This window comes from Hemitrygon akajei, chromosome 16 (assembly GCF_048418815.1).
Source record: "Hemitrygon akajei chromosome 16, sHemAka1.3, whole genome shotgun sequence".
NCBI lineage: Eukaryota > Metazoa > Chordata > Chondrichthyes > Myliobatiformes > Dasyatidae > Hemitrygon > Hemitrygon akajei.
Window position 1 is genome coordinate 32,579,895 of NC_133139.1, and position 17,572 is coordinate 32,597,466.

At 42.7% G+C, this 17,572-nt stretch overlaps 1 protein-coding gene across 3 annotated transcripts in view; it reads right to left on the reverse strand.

Moving 5' to 3' along the window:
- LOC140739940 (solute carrier family 12 member 2-like) overlaps nucleotides 1-11,363 on the reverse strand; it is a 76,458-nt gene extending 65,095 nt beyond the window's left edge. For 2 of the 3 annotated variants that reach the window (XM_073068634.1, XM_073068633.1), the window contains exons 1-2: nucleotides 10,842-11,363; nucleotides 934-1,059 (exon numbers count right to left, since the gene is read on the reverse strand). In XM_073068634.1, the coding sequence (XP_072924735.1) occupies nucleotides 934-1,059; nucleotides 10,842-11,183 (468 nt within the window). In that variant the 5' untranslated portion in view covers nucleotides 11,184-11,363. Of the gene's footprint in view, nucleotides 1-933; nucleotides 1,060-1,710; nucleotides 1,796-10,841 lie in introns of those variants that run through there. The other variant, XM_073068635.1, reaches the window with a different exon arrangement.
- Nucleotides 11,364-17,572: the final 6,209 nt, after the last annotated feature.

Sequence of the window (17,572 nt, forward strand, 5' to 3'; positions counted from 1 at the left end):
TGTGTGTGTGTGTGTGCGCGCACGTGCACGCGCGCCCTTAACTCCTGGTAGAGTTGTCGAGGCGCCATCATGACAAGCTTTTTGCACCGATCTTTTTGGTGATTGCTCATCGTACGGCGTGCCTTGGGCATCTGAAACCTGGCGGAGCCCGTCCCTCTCCAGGTTTTTTTAAAATGAGGTCGAGTTGCTAGCTTGACACTCAACCGGGGCACGGATGCAGAGCGTGCATGGGAGCCGGCTGGATTCAAACTCGGGACCTCTCGCCCCAAAGTCCAGCGCTAATGCCACTACGCCACCAAACTTAGTGGTGGACCCAAATATTGGGACAATCTCAGAATCCAGCAGAAAATATATTAAAAAGGAGAAAATTAATTATGAGGGCAAAGTAGCAAAGAAAATCTAACAGCAAGATTGTCCTGTGGAAGGCATGTCTTATTCTGATTGTCGGTAGTCTTTTCTGTTCTGATTGGTTAGTTTAGAAACTGCAGCTGCTTTTTCCATTGGAGAGCTGCCTGCTGTCCAGTTTCAAATATCCTGGGTATGTTGGAAACACACATGGGAGGTTCTGCCACTCTTCCTTTGTTTAAGGCAAGGGTGCACATACCACTGGGAAGGTATGCTCTGCACACACTTTTAACTAAGTATGTTTGTTGAAGGTACATATATTTGTTGAATATTCAGCTTTGTAGTGTCTGTACTTCAGAGAACATGAATGTTTGGTCGAATGTTTACTGCTTGTAAGTAAATGATTAATATACCTTTTCGAAATCAGTGCATTTCCTGTCTCACTTGCTGAACCCATGAACCTGATTCAACATTACAAAGATATTTTTTCAGTATATGGGGAACACCACTACCCATATGTTTCTCCCTCAGTTACACATCACTGTGTTCAGGCCCAGCTGTCAGAAGACTCTCTATTATGCCACCTACCAGGACTCCCTTTATCCAGTCAAACTTCACTGCCCCACTGCCGTCTGCTGCTGGAATAATTGGCTCCCCTGTGGATGGACTTCCTTCGCCTTCTCCTCTGTTGGCAGCTCCTTCATTGAACCGTTCCTGTGAAGCACAAGAAAAGCATCATTTTGTGCATACATGTGTTGATTTTAAAATTCCACATGAACCTGGTGATGAACTATAGTTTCAGAGTCAGTCTTAATGTCCTGGAGCTGAATTGGGGTTTTACGAGTCATTTTTAATGTTTAAACTCAGACATTGAAATGTTTATCAGGCTTGCCAACCACCCCTCCTACAGAGCAAATTAAAGGGAAGTTTAGGAGCAGGTTTAAATTTGGCATGATTTGGGTTGGAATTTGGTGTCTCACAGTTCACCCAATTTGTTTTTCTGCATGCGGGGGGTGGGTGGTGGTTGGTGCTCTTGTTGTGTGACATCAATTGGGCTGATTTGTAAGTGCTTCTTTGTGCATGAGAGGGTGATCTTTTTTCTCTGAACTTCGATGGTTTCCTTTGTTCATGGCTATCTGGAGAAGACAGATCTCAGAGTTGTATACTGCATACATTCTATCATAATAAGTGAACCTTTTGAACGTTTTTTTAGAGGTGTGCACAGAAGATAAACCTTGACTGTTGGAAGGGACACATTAAGCACTTTATACACATACATGTTCAATGCTTATTGAGCAAGCCAGTATACCTCCTGCTCCTCACTCCCACTGCACATTCCCCTGCAAATGCAAGTGCCTGACTCACTGTTCCAGTCCTAGAATGGATCATTCTCCATCTGCCTGAAACACAGTCCTCTCATTTTCAAAATGCTTCATAAGGGTTTGTTTCTCCCTCTTAGAACAGTAAATGTGAAGTCATCAGAATTCTCCAAAATGGATTCTGAATTTAGATTGAAGATCCCCATTCACTGGCATCACAGTCTTGGTAGTAGTGAGTGGCACTGGGCCCTGGTGTTCGACAGCCCTAATATTCAGATGTATTTTTCTTCTTAAAACATTTAGACCAAAGCAGCTGGTGGTGCCAGTGCATCTAATTACCTGCAGGCACTTCGTTTATGCTGCACTAATCCTGCTTCGTGCTAATCAGTGAGGAACGAGGGAACCATCCATCTGAATTAAACCAGCCTTGGAGACTGCACAGTCCATGAAGAGGGATGGGGGAGGGAATGGGACAACTTGCAGCTCATAACATGAACAAACGTCAAGGGAGAAGGTAATCACATCAACAACTTCCATTTAAACTGGCTTCCAGCTTTTTGTGGAGATCAGCATTAGGAATGGGCTGGAAACAGGAAGGAATTCATGGAAGTGCACAGATCATTCTTCCTGCATTGTGCAATACATCAGGGTTTTGCTGAGCAATTTTATAAGAAAGAAATTAGTTTTAGTTAGAGTCAGAATTATTATGTGAATCTTACCTTGCACAGAATCAACTTTCTTTACCAACTTCATCACCAAGGAGTGACAAGATTAACACACAGTCTGGACATTGAATATCAGATTACTACTGGAACTGGAGAAGAACAGCCCATGAATGATCTCAGTGGAGTGCGATACCTTGCACTCGATGCCAGTAAGACTAAGGAATTGATTGTAGACTTCAGGAAGGGGGAAGTCGAGGGAACACACACCAGTGCTCATCAAGGTGTTAGCAGCAGAAATGGTGAACAGTTTCGAGTTCCTGAGTGTCAACATCTCAGAAGATCTATCCTAGGCCCAACGTGCTGATGGAATTATGAAGAAGGCATGCCAGTGGCTATATCTCATTAGGAGTTTGAGGAGGTTTCTCTTGCAAATTTCTCTAGATGTACTGTGGAGTGCATTCTAATTGGTCGCATCACCATCTGCACAAGACTGGAAAAAGCTACAGAGGGTTGTAAGCTCAACCAGTTCCATCATGGATACTAGCCTCTCCAGCAGTGAGGGCATTACTGAAGACCTCACCACCCAGAACATGCCCTCTTCTCATTACCACATCAAAGAGGAGGGACAGAAGCCCAAAGACGCACAGACAGCATTTTAAGTACAGCTTCTTTCCCTTCGCCATCAGATTTCTGAACAGTCCATGAACACTACCTCATTTTTTTCTCTCTCTTTAGCACTCTCTTTTGTATACATATAATTGTAATTTATAGTGTATTTTATGCATTGTGCTATACTGCTGGAAGGCTATCAAAGCTTGCAACATGATCTGGACACTGGAAAGATGGGCTGAAATTAGCAGATGGAATTTAATGCAGACAAGTGTGAGGTGTACACTTTGGGAGGACAAACTAGGGTAAGACATACACAGTGAACATCTGGGAATACTGACCCATAATTTCATGAAGATAGCATCACAGGTAGATAGACAGCTTTTGGCACATTGGCCTTCATAAATCAAAGAATTGAATACAGGAGTTGGAATGATATGTTGAGCTTGTACAAGATGTTGGTGAGGCCAAATGTGGAATACTGTGTGCATTTCTGGTCACTCACCCGCAGGAAGGATATCAATAAGATTGAAAAAGCACAGAGAAAATTTACAAGGGTATTGCTGGGACTTGAGGACTGAGCTACAGAGAAAAGTTGAGTAGGTTAGGACTTCATTCCCTGGAGTGTAGAAAAATGAGGGGAGTTTTGATGAAGGGATACAAAATTATGAGGGATATAGATAGGCTAAATGCAAGCAGGCTTTTCCCACTGAGGTTGAGTTAAACTAAAACTAGAGGTTATAAGTTAAGCGTTCAGAGGAACCTGAGGGAGAACTTCTTCACTCAGAGGGTGGCATGAGTGTGGAATGAGATGCCAGCAGAAGCGCTGGATGCGTGATGAGAGAAGCTTGGCAAAGCACATTGATGCCAGGGGCAGGGGCAGGGAAGGCTATGGTCCAGACTAAGCAGAATGGTTTGGCACAGACTAGATGGGCTAAATAGCCTTTTCGGTGTTGTAGGTCTCTATGACACAAAAACAACAAATTCCATGACATATATCAGTCAGAGTAAACCTGATACCAAGATGACAGTAAAATCTAAAGATTTACAGCACTCTGAAGATCCAGAGAGATTCAGAACAGCCCCCTTCCATCTCTGCCTTTGCTGTTCTTCTCTTTCAGACCTTGCCACATTTGCACATGTGTGTTAAGGCCCCAACACCCATAGTTTCACATTCTGATCTTTTATTTCTTACTTATGTCAGTTCTTCGATTCCTCTTCCACAGTTCCTTTGGCACTACACATTCCAACTTCTGATCCAGTGGCAAGGAGTGTAATGTTATTCACAAGCATAGCAAAGTCTTGAAGCATCTGGGGCTAAAACTTTCTATAGCCCCCCAACCCCCCCACACATCATTATCTCCATCACCTCTCCCCAATTCTTTCAGACCCTCCTGACCATCCTCATCTGATTAAACCATTGATCCATAACATCCACGCCATTTGTTCTCTCATTAACCTCCTCCTCTTTTATTCTTTATCATCCACAACCTCCAAAGTTTCAGAATCTCTTGTTTTATCATCTACGTATCCTGAAGATTTAAAACATGGGCAACAAAAGGGAACTTAAAAAGGGAAGATAGACTGTGGCAATAGAAACAAGCAACAAATACAAGTCAGATCCTTAAAGCTTCAGCAAGTAGATATAAAAAGTGAAACCAAAGCAAGCAATAGTCTCTCGGGCAGGGGTTCCCAACATTTTTTATGCCATGGACAAATACCATTCAGCAAAGGGTCCATGGACCCAGGATAGAAACCCCTGCTCTAGGAGAAAGGGAATGGAGGGAATAATAATGAGAAATGGAAGAAGGTCTGAACAAGTACTTTGTATTTGCCTTCATAGTAGAAAACACAAAGAGCATCCTAACCACGGGGAGAGGAAGAATTGAAGAATCTAAACAGTACAAGGCAAACTAATGGGAGTAAAGGCCAACTTTCTATGATCGTAAAAGAAGTGGTTGCGTGGATAACGGATGCATTGCTTATGATCACCCAAAGTTCCCTAGGGGAACTAGCAGAATGTTGAGAAAATCATAATGGAAGCTTGAAAGCTGTGGCGGATAAGCCATTGAATAGATTCAAAGCTAAAATAGACAAATTCAGTTCAGAGGGAGAAGGGATCAAAGGTCATGAGAACTATGAAAAATGTGGAATTGAGACCAACTATCTTACTGAGTAGTGGAGCAAACTTGAGGACCACAAGACCTACTTCTATCTCTTGTGTTCTTTATAGCCCACTACCAATGGATTAGATCAAAGCTCTGCAATCCTTTTCATCCAACTGTGAATAATTTAAGAGGAAGATGCAGCTCTAACAACAAGCCCATCCCTCATGGTTAGTGTTGAGCAGATCTTTGAATGCTAAAGAATAAGATGAAAGACTTGTAACTATTTCCCATTTATGACAAATCAGTCATCACTCTCGTTTGGCTACTGAGTTACTCGCCATCATAGAGACCTGGATTCAATTACTTTGATTCACTCTGCAATATATCAAAACAAGAAATAGATGCAGCAAAGTCTACAGGACCCAGCTACATCCCAGCTCTGGTGCTTCCAATTGATATGTTCTTCACAACCAGCCAAGGCTTTGGCAATCAGTTCTTGTACGGTACAACAGTGGGATCTAACTGACAAAGAAGAAAAATTGTCCATGTATGTCCTTGTCACATAAAGCAGGAATGCATCCTTTATGGATAATTACCACCCATCTCAGTCTAACCTTATCTATCAGCAAAGTGATGGAAGGCATCAACATCAGCATCATCATCATCATCAGCAGCAGCAGCATCAGCATCATCACCATCATCATCAGCAGCATCAGCATCATCATCATCATCGTCATCAGTAATATCAAACTGCACTGGTGTAGCAATTCGAGTTTCATTAAGGCCACTCATCTCCAGATTTCATCTCACTCTTGATCCAAATGTGGACAAAGGAGTAGAATTCCAGAATTTGATGGAGTGAGATTTCCAGGAGTCCTGGTGAAATTAACTTCAAGCAGCCTTTGCCTGAATACAGCTCCATTAAACGTGGGAAGCACGGGTTCAACATTACAGAAACATTCTTAGATCAAATGTGCCAAGCAACTATTATCTCCAGTGAGAAGGAATCTAACCTCATGCCTTGGCATTCAAAAAGGTCTCAGCATCATCACTGTCAAGGTTTCTGCCAACAATATCCATCAGATTATCACTGACATACAGTAAATACCATGTTCTTCCCTAGCCACTATCTACATGACACATGTCAGAAATGTAATAAAAGAGCCGACATTTTTCTGGATATGTGCAATTTGAATAACAAGAGATGTTTAACATAATTCAGGACAACAAAGCTCACTTAATTGATACCCCCATCAACCAGATTAAGCATTCATTCTCTCCACTACCAGCATACTACATACACTGCAGTTACTACCATGGAATGCTCTGGTAGCATCCACAAAACCCATGAATGCCACCAAGGACAAAAGTAACAGGCTCATAGGAACATCACCACCTGAAACTTGTCCTCTCCATCTCTATCTCCCTTCAAGAAGGTAGTGAGGACCTGAACTGGACCTTGCACATAAATGCAATTACAAGGACAGGGCACTAGTCTCTTTACTTTCCTAAAAGGTTAAAGAGGTCCGTCATGTCACTGAACACTAACTACTTTGATGTACCATTGAACGGTTGCATCATGGTGTGGTATGGAAATCTGGAACCACAGGAATGCAAGAAGCTGTGAGAAGTAGAAGACTCAGCCCAGTACATCACGGACATATCCCTCTCCACCATCAGAAGTATCTACATGAGGCGCTGCACCTAGGCATCAATATCCATCAAAGTTCCCCACCATTTGGGGCATAGCATCTTCTCTCAGCTACCATTGAGCAGGAGGTACAGAAACCTCAAGTCAGACACCAGCAGGTTCAAGAACAATTACTTCATTTCAGCTATTCGATTCTAAAACCAACTTCCACAACTCTAATCACTATCTCAGCAGAGCAGCTCTATGACCACTGTGAACTACAGTGGACTTTGTTTATATTCTGTTCTAATCGTTTTCTTTCTTGTAAGAATTGTACATGGTTGTTTTGTTGTGAATATTATGTGCCTGATGCTACATCCCTGTCTATGATGCTGTTGCAGGTATAAACATACATTTTACGTTGTGTCTGTGCAGACATGCACTTGTGCATATAACAATAAATTTGACATGACTTTGGCTTTCTTGAATCAAGGCTGTCCTCCAGCTGACAGTACACCCGTAATGCTATTGGGAAAGGAGTTCCACAATTTAGACACAGGCCAATGGAGGAACAGGGAAATATTCGCAAGATAGTAGGCAATTTGGAGGGAGGCCGAAGATGGCCACATTCCCATGCTCGGATTCCTCAGCGTTCCTGATGTTTGAGGTTGTGAGCTTGGGATGTGCTGTCAGAATGGCCCAGGTGAATAGCTGCAGTAGGTTTCACATTGTAACTGCTAGAGGTAGAGAGAGTGAATGTTTAGAGAGGTGTTCTTTCAACATCTGTGGATGTAAATCCTGAAGCTTCACGCTCAACAGCACTGTGGGAGCATCTTCATGAGAACGAGTTTAAGAAAGCTCTCCCCTTTCTCAGGGGATGGGCAACAGATGCTGGCTTTGCCAGTGACGTTTCAATTCAGATTGTAGACCAGTGCTCTTAAAACATAAAAAAGGACTAGACTAGTCAGCCCATGTGGTGAACTACATATACCTGTCTGGACTGCTCACAGACCCCTGCTGACTGCTCCTGTGGCTCCTCCCACAGACCCCTGTATAAAGGCGATTGAGGCCTGAGCCCAGCCTCATTCTCCAGGATGTAGTGTTGTTCATTCTTCCGGTCAATAAAAGCCGATATCTCGCTTCTTACGTCTCAGAGTGAGTTATTGATGGTGCATCAGCCCATCATACCTGTTCTCCCATTAAATAAAGTTAACCAAAAATCTGCCAATTTCTGTCTTGAATATAGGGCCAATTGGGTCTTCAAAGCACCCTCAGGTCTAGAACTCCACACATTCACTGCCTATAGGGTGAAAAGCCCTTCTCATTCTGCCCAGAATAGGCAAAGACTTATTTTTAAATTGTGCTTTATGGTTCCAAGTACCCCAGCCAGATAAAACATATTCCCGTGTCTACCCCACCAGGTCATAGACTAATACAGCAGATTGTAAGAGGCTGCAGGGTCTCCTTTTGTAGACCTAGCCAGTTCCATCACCATTGACAACATCTTCAAGAGGCAATGCTCAAGAAGGCAGCATCCATTATGAAGGTTCATCAGCATCCATGGCATTCTCTGTTGTCACTAATCCATCAGGGAGGAGGTACTGGAGCCTGAAAGCCCACAGTCAATGTTTAAGGAAAAGCTTATTCTTCACCAGCAACAAATGTCTGAACGGTCCACTAACACTCCCTCGCTATTTCTCTTTTGCAGTATTTACTCCCTTGTTAATTGTAGCTTATTGTAACTTTGGATCTCTTGCACCACACTGCTGCCACAGAACAACAAATTTCACAACATACGTCAGTGATCATAAACCTGATTCTGAACCGGGCCAAGTTACCCGTGCCGCTCACTAATCTAGTCCCATTTGCTCACATTTGGCTGAAATATATTCAGGAAGGAGGGTGCTCATCTACTTCCCCTTCCACGATGCTGATTGATTCTATTTCCATCCTTTCTACAGAGGATTCAATGCCCCCAAGTAAAAATTATTTTCCTCAAATTTGTCTTCCACTCCACTCCACATCTGTGACTTGGTTCTTGGTTGGCCAACTCTCACAATGAAGAAAGGAGACCCAAAAGAGTTTGTAAATTCTGTAGGGATTTAGTGTGTCCATTTGTGGGTCATTCATAAAAAATAACCACCAAGAATTCCATAGTCATACAGTTTGGGAACATATATTGTTTCAATGATGTCAAAATGGTTGTTGTGACACGTCCACTGTGGTAGTGCTTGTCACTCTCACTTTCAGCTCCCACCGCTGGCTAGCAGTCTTATGAAAGGGAGAGCTGAATGTGCAAGTCTCTCCTTGCCAGTGCATAGCCTCTCCAACAGCAAGCCTCATGTACTGCCTCCTCAAAGGCGCCACATGGGAACTGAACTCTTCTTGGAATCAGGCCAAACTACAGAGGATGGGGAGGAGGTCTGGCCCCTGCACACATTGCATACAGGCCCACCAGCGTGTGGACAAGCCCTGGTGCTCATGAACCAGGTCCCCAGCTATGGGTAACTAGCCACACTGCCTGAAGCAGCCTCAGGAAAGATGAAGGCTATGGGAGTAAAACCCAGACAGCAAATCCGGCGTGGAGCCCTTAAGGCGGCTGGACATCATTGAACAACCTTCCGACAGCACCTTCAGCCAAACTGATGCCAAACATATTGCTTCATAAGCTTTCCTTTCAACTGTACTGGTGAGGCAGAGAGGGGGATCTTGACGACTGGGGCATCTCAGGATCTCTGTACCTTCCGATCAGGCTTGTGATGATGGTCATCATCACCCATTATCCTTTGAGAAAGACGGATGCCAACAACAATAAAAACTGTTTCAATGAGATTACTTCATTCTTCTAAACTCCTAGATCCCAGCCTATTTAACTTTTCCTTGCAGGACTAGCTCCCCATTCCAATACACTTTCTCTTCTTTTACAGATGTTGACTTTCACCGGGATAGGGTGTGATGCAGACGAGGTGCCTGCCTGATCTCACCACCCTTGCCCTGGGGTTGACAAGGGAAAGGGGCTGGAGGGGGACAGCAGGACCCCGCACTTAAGCTTCTCCCTATCCACACCAACACACCTCCCACAAGGAATCCTTGCAAAGAGACCAGGAGTGAAAACATCCTATTCCCACCCAGTAGAAACGAAGCTAATTAAAGTGTTCTGGCCGAGATCACCAAATCAATGAAGGTCAGTGGTGAAACCAGGGATTAGGCTCCTGTGTGGCTCAATTAGCTCTCTTTCCGTCAGGTGAGAGGAGAATGGAGAATGCTCTAGTCAAGGGACAACGTCTTTTTAAAAACACAAATGGGATATCTATGTGGAATGAGCTGCCAGAAGAACTGATTGAGGCAAGTATAATAACAAGTTTCAGAAAACAGTCCACAGATACATGGGTTCGAAAGGTTCAGAAGGTTATGGGCCAGATGCAGGCAAATTGGATTCGCTTGGATGGGCACCTTGGTTTGCATGGACCAGTTAGGCCAAAGGGCCTGTTTCTGTGCTGTATGACTCCATGCCTTTTTCCCTCCCTCTCCTCCCCCACCACCCCCCCCCCCAGACCTGTTGTCCTTTGGATTACAATTGATCTCCTCCTCCTGTTTGGAACACTTGTACGACTGGCCACCTCCATTCAAACAGGCTAAGCAGCTCGCTTGTGTTCAGCAAACACAGAGCACCACATTTGTATGAAAAGTTCACACCGATTGCTCCTCAAGTGGTGACTATGAGGAGCTGGGGCAGGACAATATAACAAAGGAAGACGGACTCCGATCTAAAGGACTGTCGAAGGCCAAGTCCCTAAGCCCCAGCCTGTGGGAGCTTGCTCTGCACTGGTTTCCTGCTCACAGTGCCAGAGACCCGGGTTCAGTCCTGAGCACAGGGGATGTCTGGGTGAAGTCTGTACATTCTTCCTGTAACTGCATGGGTTTTCTTCCAGGTGCTGCAATTTCCTCCCACATCCCAGAGACTGGTAGATCAATTGGCTACCATAAATTAACCTTGGCATGCAGGTGAGTGGAAGAACTTGGAAATGTTGATGGGAATATGCGAGAATGAAACGTGGGATTAGCACAGGATTAGTTCAGAGGTGTTGTTGATAATTGATGTAGAGCCAGAGGTTCTAAGGGCCTGTTTCTGTGCTAAATCTCTTTTGTGAATCTAACTGCTTACCTTCTCCAGTTCATCGTGCAGTTGGGCCAGGCTGGGTCTAAGCAGCTTCTCGCCGACGCCGGTAACCGTATTGCAGTAGAAGTCTATCCTCGGCACCACGTCGATAGTGTTGTGACCAAAGGTCCTGCTGTAGCAGGTGCTGGAGTGGGTATTGAGGTGCCCTAAGCTCCCATCACTGTGCAGGGTGTCTCTGTTTGGCCAGATGCCATCCTGACCCTGGTCACACGAACTCAGGAAATTTGCACCAAACCTATCCTTAGATCCCACATTCGGGAAGGCATTAGGATAGTCCTGGGAGAGAGCGGTTTCCTTCACCATGTCTACCTGGAACCTGCTCAGCATTTTCCCACTGATCTCTGCTCCAATTTACACATCAGCCAGTCTCTCACGCTGCATCAAAAGCCCCCAGCAAAGGGATCCGTTTCCATCTCGCAGAGTTTCAGCTGCCCGGCCTCCCTGCTGTCTCCGCCATGGATCTCAACCCGTGCACAGTAACTAATGTCAAGCTGCACCAGCAGGGTTTCGAAGCTCCCTGCGGAATGGCATTTCAAACAAACCATTAACACAATTCCTCTCTCCATCTCTTCTGTTCTTAAACGCCAGATGGGTTCAATTAGTTCTAAAGGGAGTGGATAAATCTCAAACCAAATTCTTGTTGGTTAGTTGGTATTAAGTGACAGGGTACGTAGCTAATTGCAGGTCAAATCCTCCACACTTGATCTTATTGCGTAAAGAGATTGCATTAAACTTGGGAGATGACCAGCCCCTAATCTCCCACAGGGCAGATTACTGCTGTGATATGCCAATGACAATGTTGTTTCATTTAAATTCCAGCCCAGCATGTGCATAGCTGTTTATTTAACAGCTTGAAACAGAGAAGCTGAGGGTGACCTGGCAAAAGTATTCAAAATTATGAGGCTCATGGATAGGGTGGGTGGTGAGAAAAGTTTTTCCCACACACGAGACGTCGAAAGCCCGAGGGCATAGATTTAAGGTGAGAAGGTTAAAGGGGATCTGAGAAATTATATTTCTCACTAAGAGAGCAGTAGCAATGTGTAACATGCTGCCTGGGAAGGTGGTGAAAGTTGTACTCTCCCAACATTTAGTAGGTAATTAGCTGAGCATTTGAATTACCAAGGTAGACTAGGCACCACCAGGTTCAAGAATAGTTGCCACCCCACAACCCTGAAAGGGTTGCCACAAGAGGACACAGGTTTAAGGTGCTGGGGAGTAGGTACAGAGGAGATGTCAGGGGTAAGTTTTTTACTCAGAGAGTGGTGAGTGCGTGGAATGGGCTGCCGGCAACGGTGGTGGAGGCGGATACGATAAGGTCTTTTAAGAGGCTTTTAGATAGGTACATGGAGCTTAGTAATATAGAGGGCTATAGGTAAGCCTAGTAATTTCTGAGGTAGGGACATGCTCAGCACAACTTTGTGGGCCGAAGGGCCTGTTTTGTGCTGTAGGTTTTCTATGTTTCTAACCATCAGGCTCCTGAACAAAGGGGATAACTTGCCCATCCATTGAGATGTTCCCACAACCAATTATCTCACTTTAAGGACTCTTTATCTTGTTATCTCATGTCCTCTTTATTTATTACTATTTATTTATATTTGCATTTGCACGGTTTGTTGTCTTAGACATTCGAGTTCATCTTTTATTGATCCTGTTATAGACAGTTACTTTATTGATCCCAAAGGAAATTGCAGTGTCTGAGTAGCATTGTAGGGTGCACAGATATACAAATTTACAAATATTAGAAGAGAAGTAAGAAAGAATAAAAAAAAAGTAAGTTATCTCAACCAGTCTAACAGGAGGGGTCATCACCTCCGTGGCTATAGGTGACGTTACAGAGCCTAATGGCCGAGGGTAAGAATGACCTCATTAGAGCAGTGCCGTTGTCTTAGACTGTTACTAAAAGTGCTCCTCTCTTCAGCCAAGCTCGCACGCAGAGGGTTAGAAACATTGTACAGGATTGTTACTATTCTATAGATTTGCTGAGTATGCCCATGGGAAAATGAATCTCAGGGTTGTATCTGGTGACATACTGCATATGTACTTTAATAATAAAAGGCATTTTAAACTTTGAACCTTGTACAGACCAAGTACCAGTAAATGGCATTAGTGGAGATTGCTACCTGATTGTCTTTGTGGATGAGTTGAACTATCTGCTTCTGTGATACTAAATCCACAGAAATGCACTTAAAGGACTTGGACCTAACTTCAAGAATTCAGCACAAATCAGTTCTCCCAGTTAAAGAGGCATGAGTAAATGCCTCATAGTGTCACAGACCGAGGGAGTGGGTGGGGGCAGCAGAGCATGCAGGAGCAGGGCAGGTGGAGAGGGAAAAGGGACGAAGAAGAGGGGGAAGGAGAAGGAAGAGAGGGGAATGGGGGGGAGAGAGGGAGAGGGGAAAAGAGGAGAGGGGAGCAAAGAAAGAGGGATGAGAAGTAATGGAGGAGGGAAGAGGCGGGGAAAAGGGAATGCTGGAGAGGACTACCAGTTCAGCAGAAGGCAACACCCAGCCAGGGCGTTCAGGAAACAATTTCCATGCCCAGTTCTCAGAGAGACACAGTCAGTGCATGACCCTGGGTCTCAACTCAAAACATGACTGTCCATTTCCCTCAATGGATGCTGCCTGGCCCATTGAGTTGTTGCAGGAGATCAGTAAATCCATGTCCCTCTGAAACAGATTTTCCCTTTTCGGTACTGGTATTGCTGACATTTCCCAAGGGAGTGCATCAGAGCCGGGAATGTGGCACTCGTGAGTGGCTCTGCTGCACAGGAGAGAGGGAAGGAAAATGAGAGGGCAATAGTGACGGTGGCATTCAGTAGTTAAGAGTTCAGTCCAGTATTTCTCTGGGTGTAGGAAGTGACTTCAGGATGATTTGTTGCCTCTCTGATGCACAGATCAAGGATGTTTCTGATCAGCTGCAGAGACTTGATAGGGTAGAGTAAACCAATAGACGTCAAAGGCAATAGTGGTACCAATGACAGGAGTAAACAATAGATGAACTCCTGCAGGAAGTGCTTGGAGGATTGGGAAAGAGATGAAATAGCAGAACCTCATAAGAGGCCGATCTCCAGATTATTAACAGTCCCACTTGCCAGCGAGTACAGAAATAGGAAGCAAAGACAGATGACTGTGTGCCCGTAAGATGGTGCAGGGTGTGGGGTTGTAGTTAGATGAGCAAGTCCAGCCATTTCTGGGGGAGAAAGCAAAGCGGACTGCGCCTCAACAGGGATTTGACCAACATTGTGACAAGAGGGTGCAATACTGCTGTTGGGGAGGAGTTAATCAAGGTGGGGCAGAGGGTGAACCCTGAAGGAAAAATTGGAAGGGCGAAAGCCAAACTGGAAATAGAAAGTTAGGGTATTTAGGAAAGGAAAAAGCAAGGAGAAAGGCGATTTCAGGGGTAAAGATAGCCAGTGTGCACCGGAAAGCAGCAGAGCATGCAGAATTAAAAGTGCACCAGCAAATAAAGTCAGAGTAAGGAAAAATAAAAATATAAGATTAACAGCAAGCCAGAAAAAATAAACAGTTCACCATTGTTCAGCTCAGCATATGGATTTTGCTGGTGACACTATAGCATAGCTGGTAGCACAACACTTTACAGCACCAACTGTAAAATCGGTTTAGTTTACAATTCCCTCCGCTATCTGAAAGGAGTTTGTTTGTTTTCCCTGTGACCGTATGGGTTTCCTCCAGGTGCTCTGGTTTCCTCCCAGATTCCAAAGATGTACAGTTTAGAGGTAGTAGGTTGTGAGCACGCTAAACCGGTGACACATGTGGACTGCCCCGGCACATCTCCAGACTGCGTTAGTCGTTGGCAAAAAACAATGCATTTCACTGAATGTATTGATGTATATGCAACAAATTATGTTCACCTTTAATCTTTACTGAGATGAGTGAACATGGAAATAAAGTAAGTGACTGTATTTTACCGTCCGTCTATGTGAATGTGCAGAGTGTGGGAAAAGGTTGGTGAACGGTGGGCAGAGTCAGGAATTTGATGTGGTGGTGATAATAGGACTGGGCACTAAATATTCCTGTATAAAAAAATGTTCAGGAAGGAAATAAAGGAGGAAAGGTAGCATTATTGATAGAAATGAACATTACATTATTGAATGGCGGGGTGGCAGTCAAAGAATCAATTCATTTTAAACCAAGGGACAGTAAAGGGAACGTTACACTACTGGGTGTGTTCTGTATGTAACCATTGAATGAGAGAATATAAAGCATCAGAAATGGAGAAAGATTGGAGCAAAATATATTAAAAACCGTGGGGTAGTTATTTTGAAGGATAGTAATAATATTAAGCACAGAGAAGTTCTAGTATACTGTATATCAAGAATAAATGTTTCCTTTAGTGGAAGAGTCTAGAACCAAAGGACACAGCCCCAGAATAGAGGAGCATCCTTTTAAAACGGAGATGAGAAGGCATTTCTTTATCCAGAGACTGGTGAATCTGTGGAATTCATTGCCACAGGTGGCTGCGGAGGCCATCTTTACATTGGGTGAACCTGGAAATTAAATCTGTACAAGGATTTGCATTGGGTTCTACTTTAGGGACTTCTCTTCCCTTTGCTCTTTCTAAATTGCCGAAACGAATTGACAACCCGATAGTTAAACATACTTTATGTATATGGTTTCAATTTCGGAAATTTTTTGGGTTGACTCAGTTTGTTTTAAATATTCCTATTGTATCCAATTGCTTTTTTTATCCTTCTATTATAGACCAAGCTTATTCAGCTTGGAAGACTAAGGGATTACTACGATTTTCTGATTTATTTTTGGATAATTGTTTTATGTCTTTTGAGCAATTATCTAATAAATATAATTTGCCTAGATTTCATTTTTTTAGATATTTACAGATTAGGAATTTCTTAAATACTGTACTTCCTACTTTTCCAAATTTTGTGTCTTCAGGTATTTTGGAGAATTTGTTTGAACTAAATCCTTCTCAGAAAGGGCTAATATCAAAACTTTACAATATAATTATGAAGATACGTTCAGAGCCCTTCTATAAGATTAAAAATGATTGGGAAAGAGAACTTAACCTTACTATCCCTATTGAGAATTGGGATAAAATTCTTCAATTAGTTAATACATCATCTATATGTGCTAAACATTCATTAATACAGTTTAAGGTTGTGCATAGGGCTCATATGTCCAAGGATAAATTGGCTCATTTTTATTCCTATATAAATCCTATTTGTGACAGATGTCACTCTGAGATAGCGTCTTTAACTCATATGTTCTGGTCGTGTCCGCTTTTGAAAAAATATTGGAAAGACATTTTTGATATTATTTCTGTGGTATTGAACATTGATTTACAACCTCATCCTATTACTGCAATTTTTGGTTTACCAATGATGGACTCACTCCATTTATCCTCTTCTGCTTGTCGAATGATTGCATTTCTTACATTAATGGCTAGAAGATCTATTTTGTTGAATTGGAAAGAAATTAATCCTCCTACCGTATTTCATTGGTTTTCTCAAACTATGTTATGTCTAAATTTAGAAAAAAATTAGAAGTGTTGTATTTGATACTTCTATTAAATTTGAAAAGATATGGAGACCATTTATTCAATATTTTCATATGATGTAATATGACCCTGTTCCAAGCCTATTTGTTTTTCCAGTTTCAATTTTATATATGTTGTGAGGATCGGAGTTGACGACACTGATGATTTTGTATTTTTGTGAGATATTATAAACAGCCCTTTTTTCCCCATTTTTTTTTTCTCTTTTTTCTTTTTTTTGTTTTTTTTTTCCTTATTAGTTATTAGATTATTAGATTAGCTTTTTTGCATTTTTTGTCTTTTTCTTTTTTCTGTTTTTTTAAATATATATTATGATATACTTAGGTTTGCCTTGTTTATTTGTAAATTGTATCGTCCATGATTTGGGAATACTCATTTATACTGTAATCATTGCTTATGTATTTTTTCATGTTCAGTTGAAATGTGTATGTTTGTAATCCCATTATCTATGTATCAATTTTATTTTGTTGATATTAATAATAATAATAAAAAGATTGAAAAAGAAAGAACAGACATTGCCCAGAATTGGAGTTAGGGCCAATCCTTTTTGACTTACTTTAATAACATACAGTAATGATGCAAGCCACAGTTTCTAAATTTGTAAATGAAAGTATTATGAAACTGTGAAGCAGATATTGATAGCTTGCAGCAGCATATAAACCGGCTGGTGGAATGGGCAGGTGCGTGGTAGATGAAGATTTATGCAGAAATATATGAGGTGATGCATTCTCGTAGGAAGAATGGAGAGAAGGATACTGTTTTACAAAGAGCACAGGAGCAGAGGGGCAAATTATTGAAAGTGGTGGGACAAGTTGTGAAAGTTGTTAATACTATGTTATAATATATACACAATTTTGGGCTTAATCAATAGGGGGACAAGGAATAAAAGGAAAGTCATGCTTACCCATCATAAAACCACCCCCCCATGTTCAATTCTGGTTGCCATCTGATAGGAAACATTGACAAGCATCTATAGACATGTGGTGGAGCAACACTATCTGCTTGCATCATGGCTTTGTACGGAAACATGCTATTGAATGAAAACTCATACAAGAAGTAGTGGACTCAGCCAGTCCACTCCATCACAAGTCGTGCTGTCACAGGAAAGCAGCATCCATTATCAAGGACCACCACCATCCAGGCCGTGCTCTCTGCTTGCTGTTGCCATCAGGAAAGAGATGCAG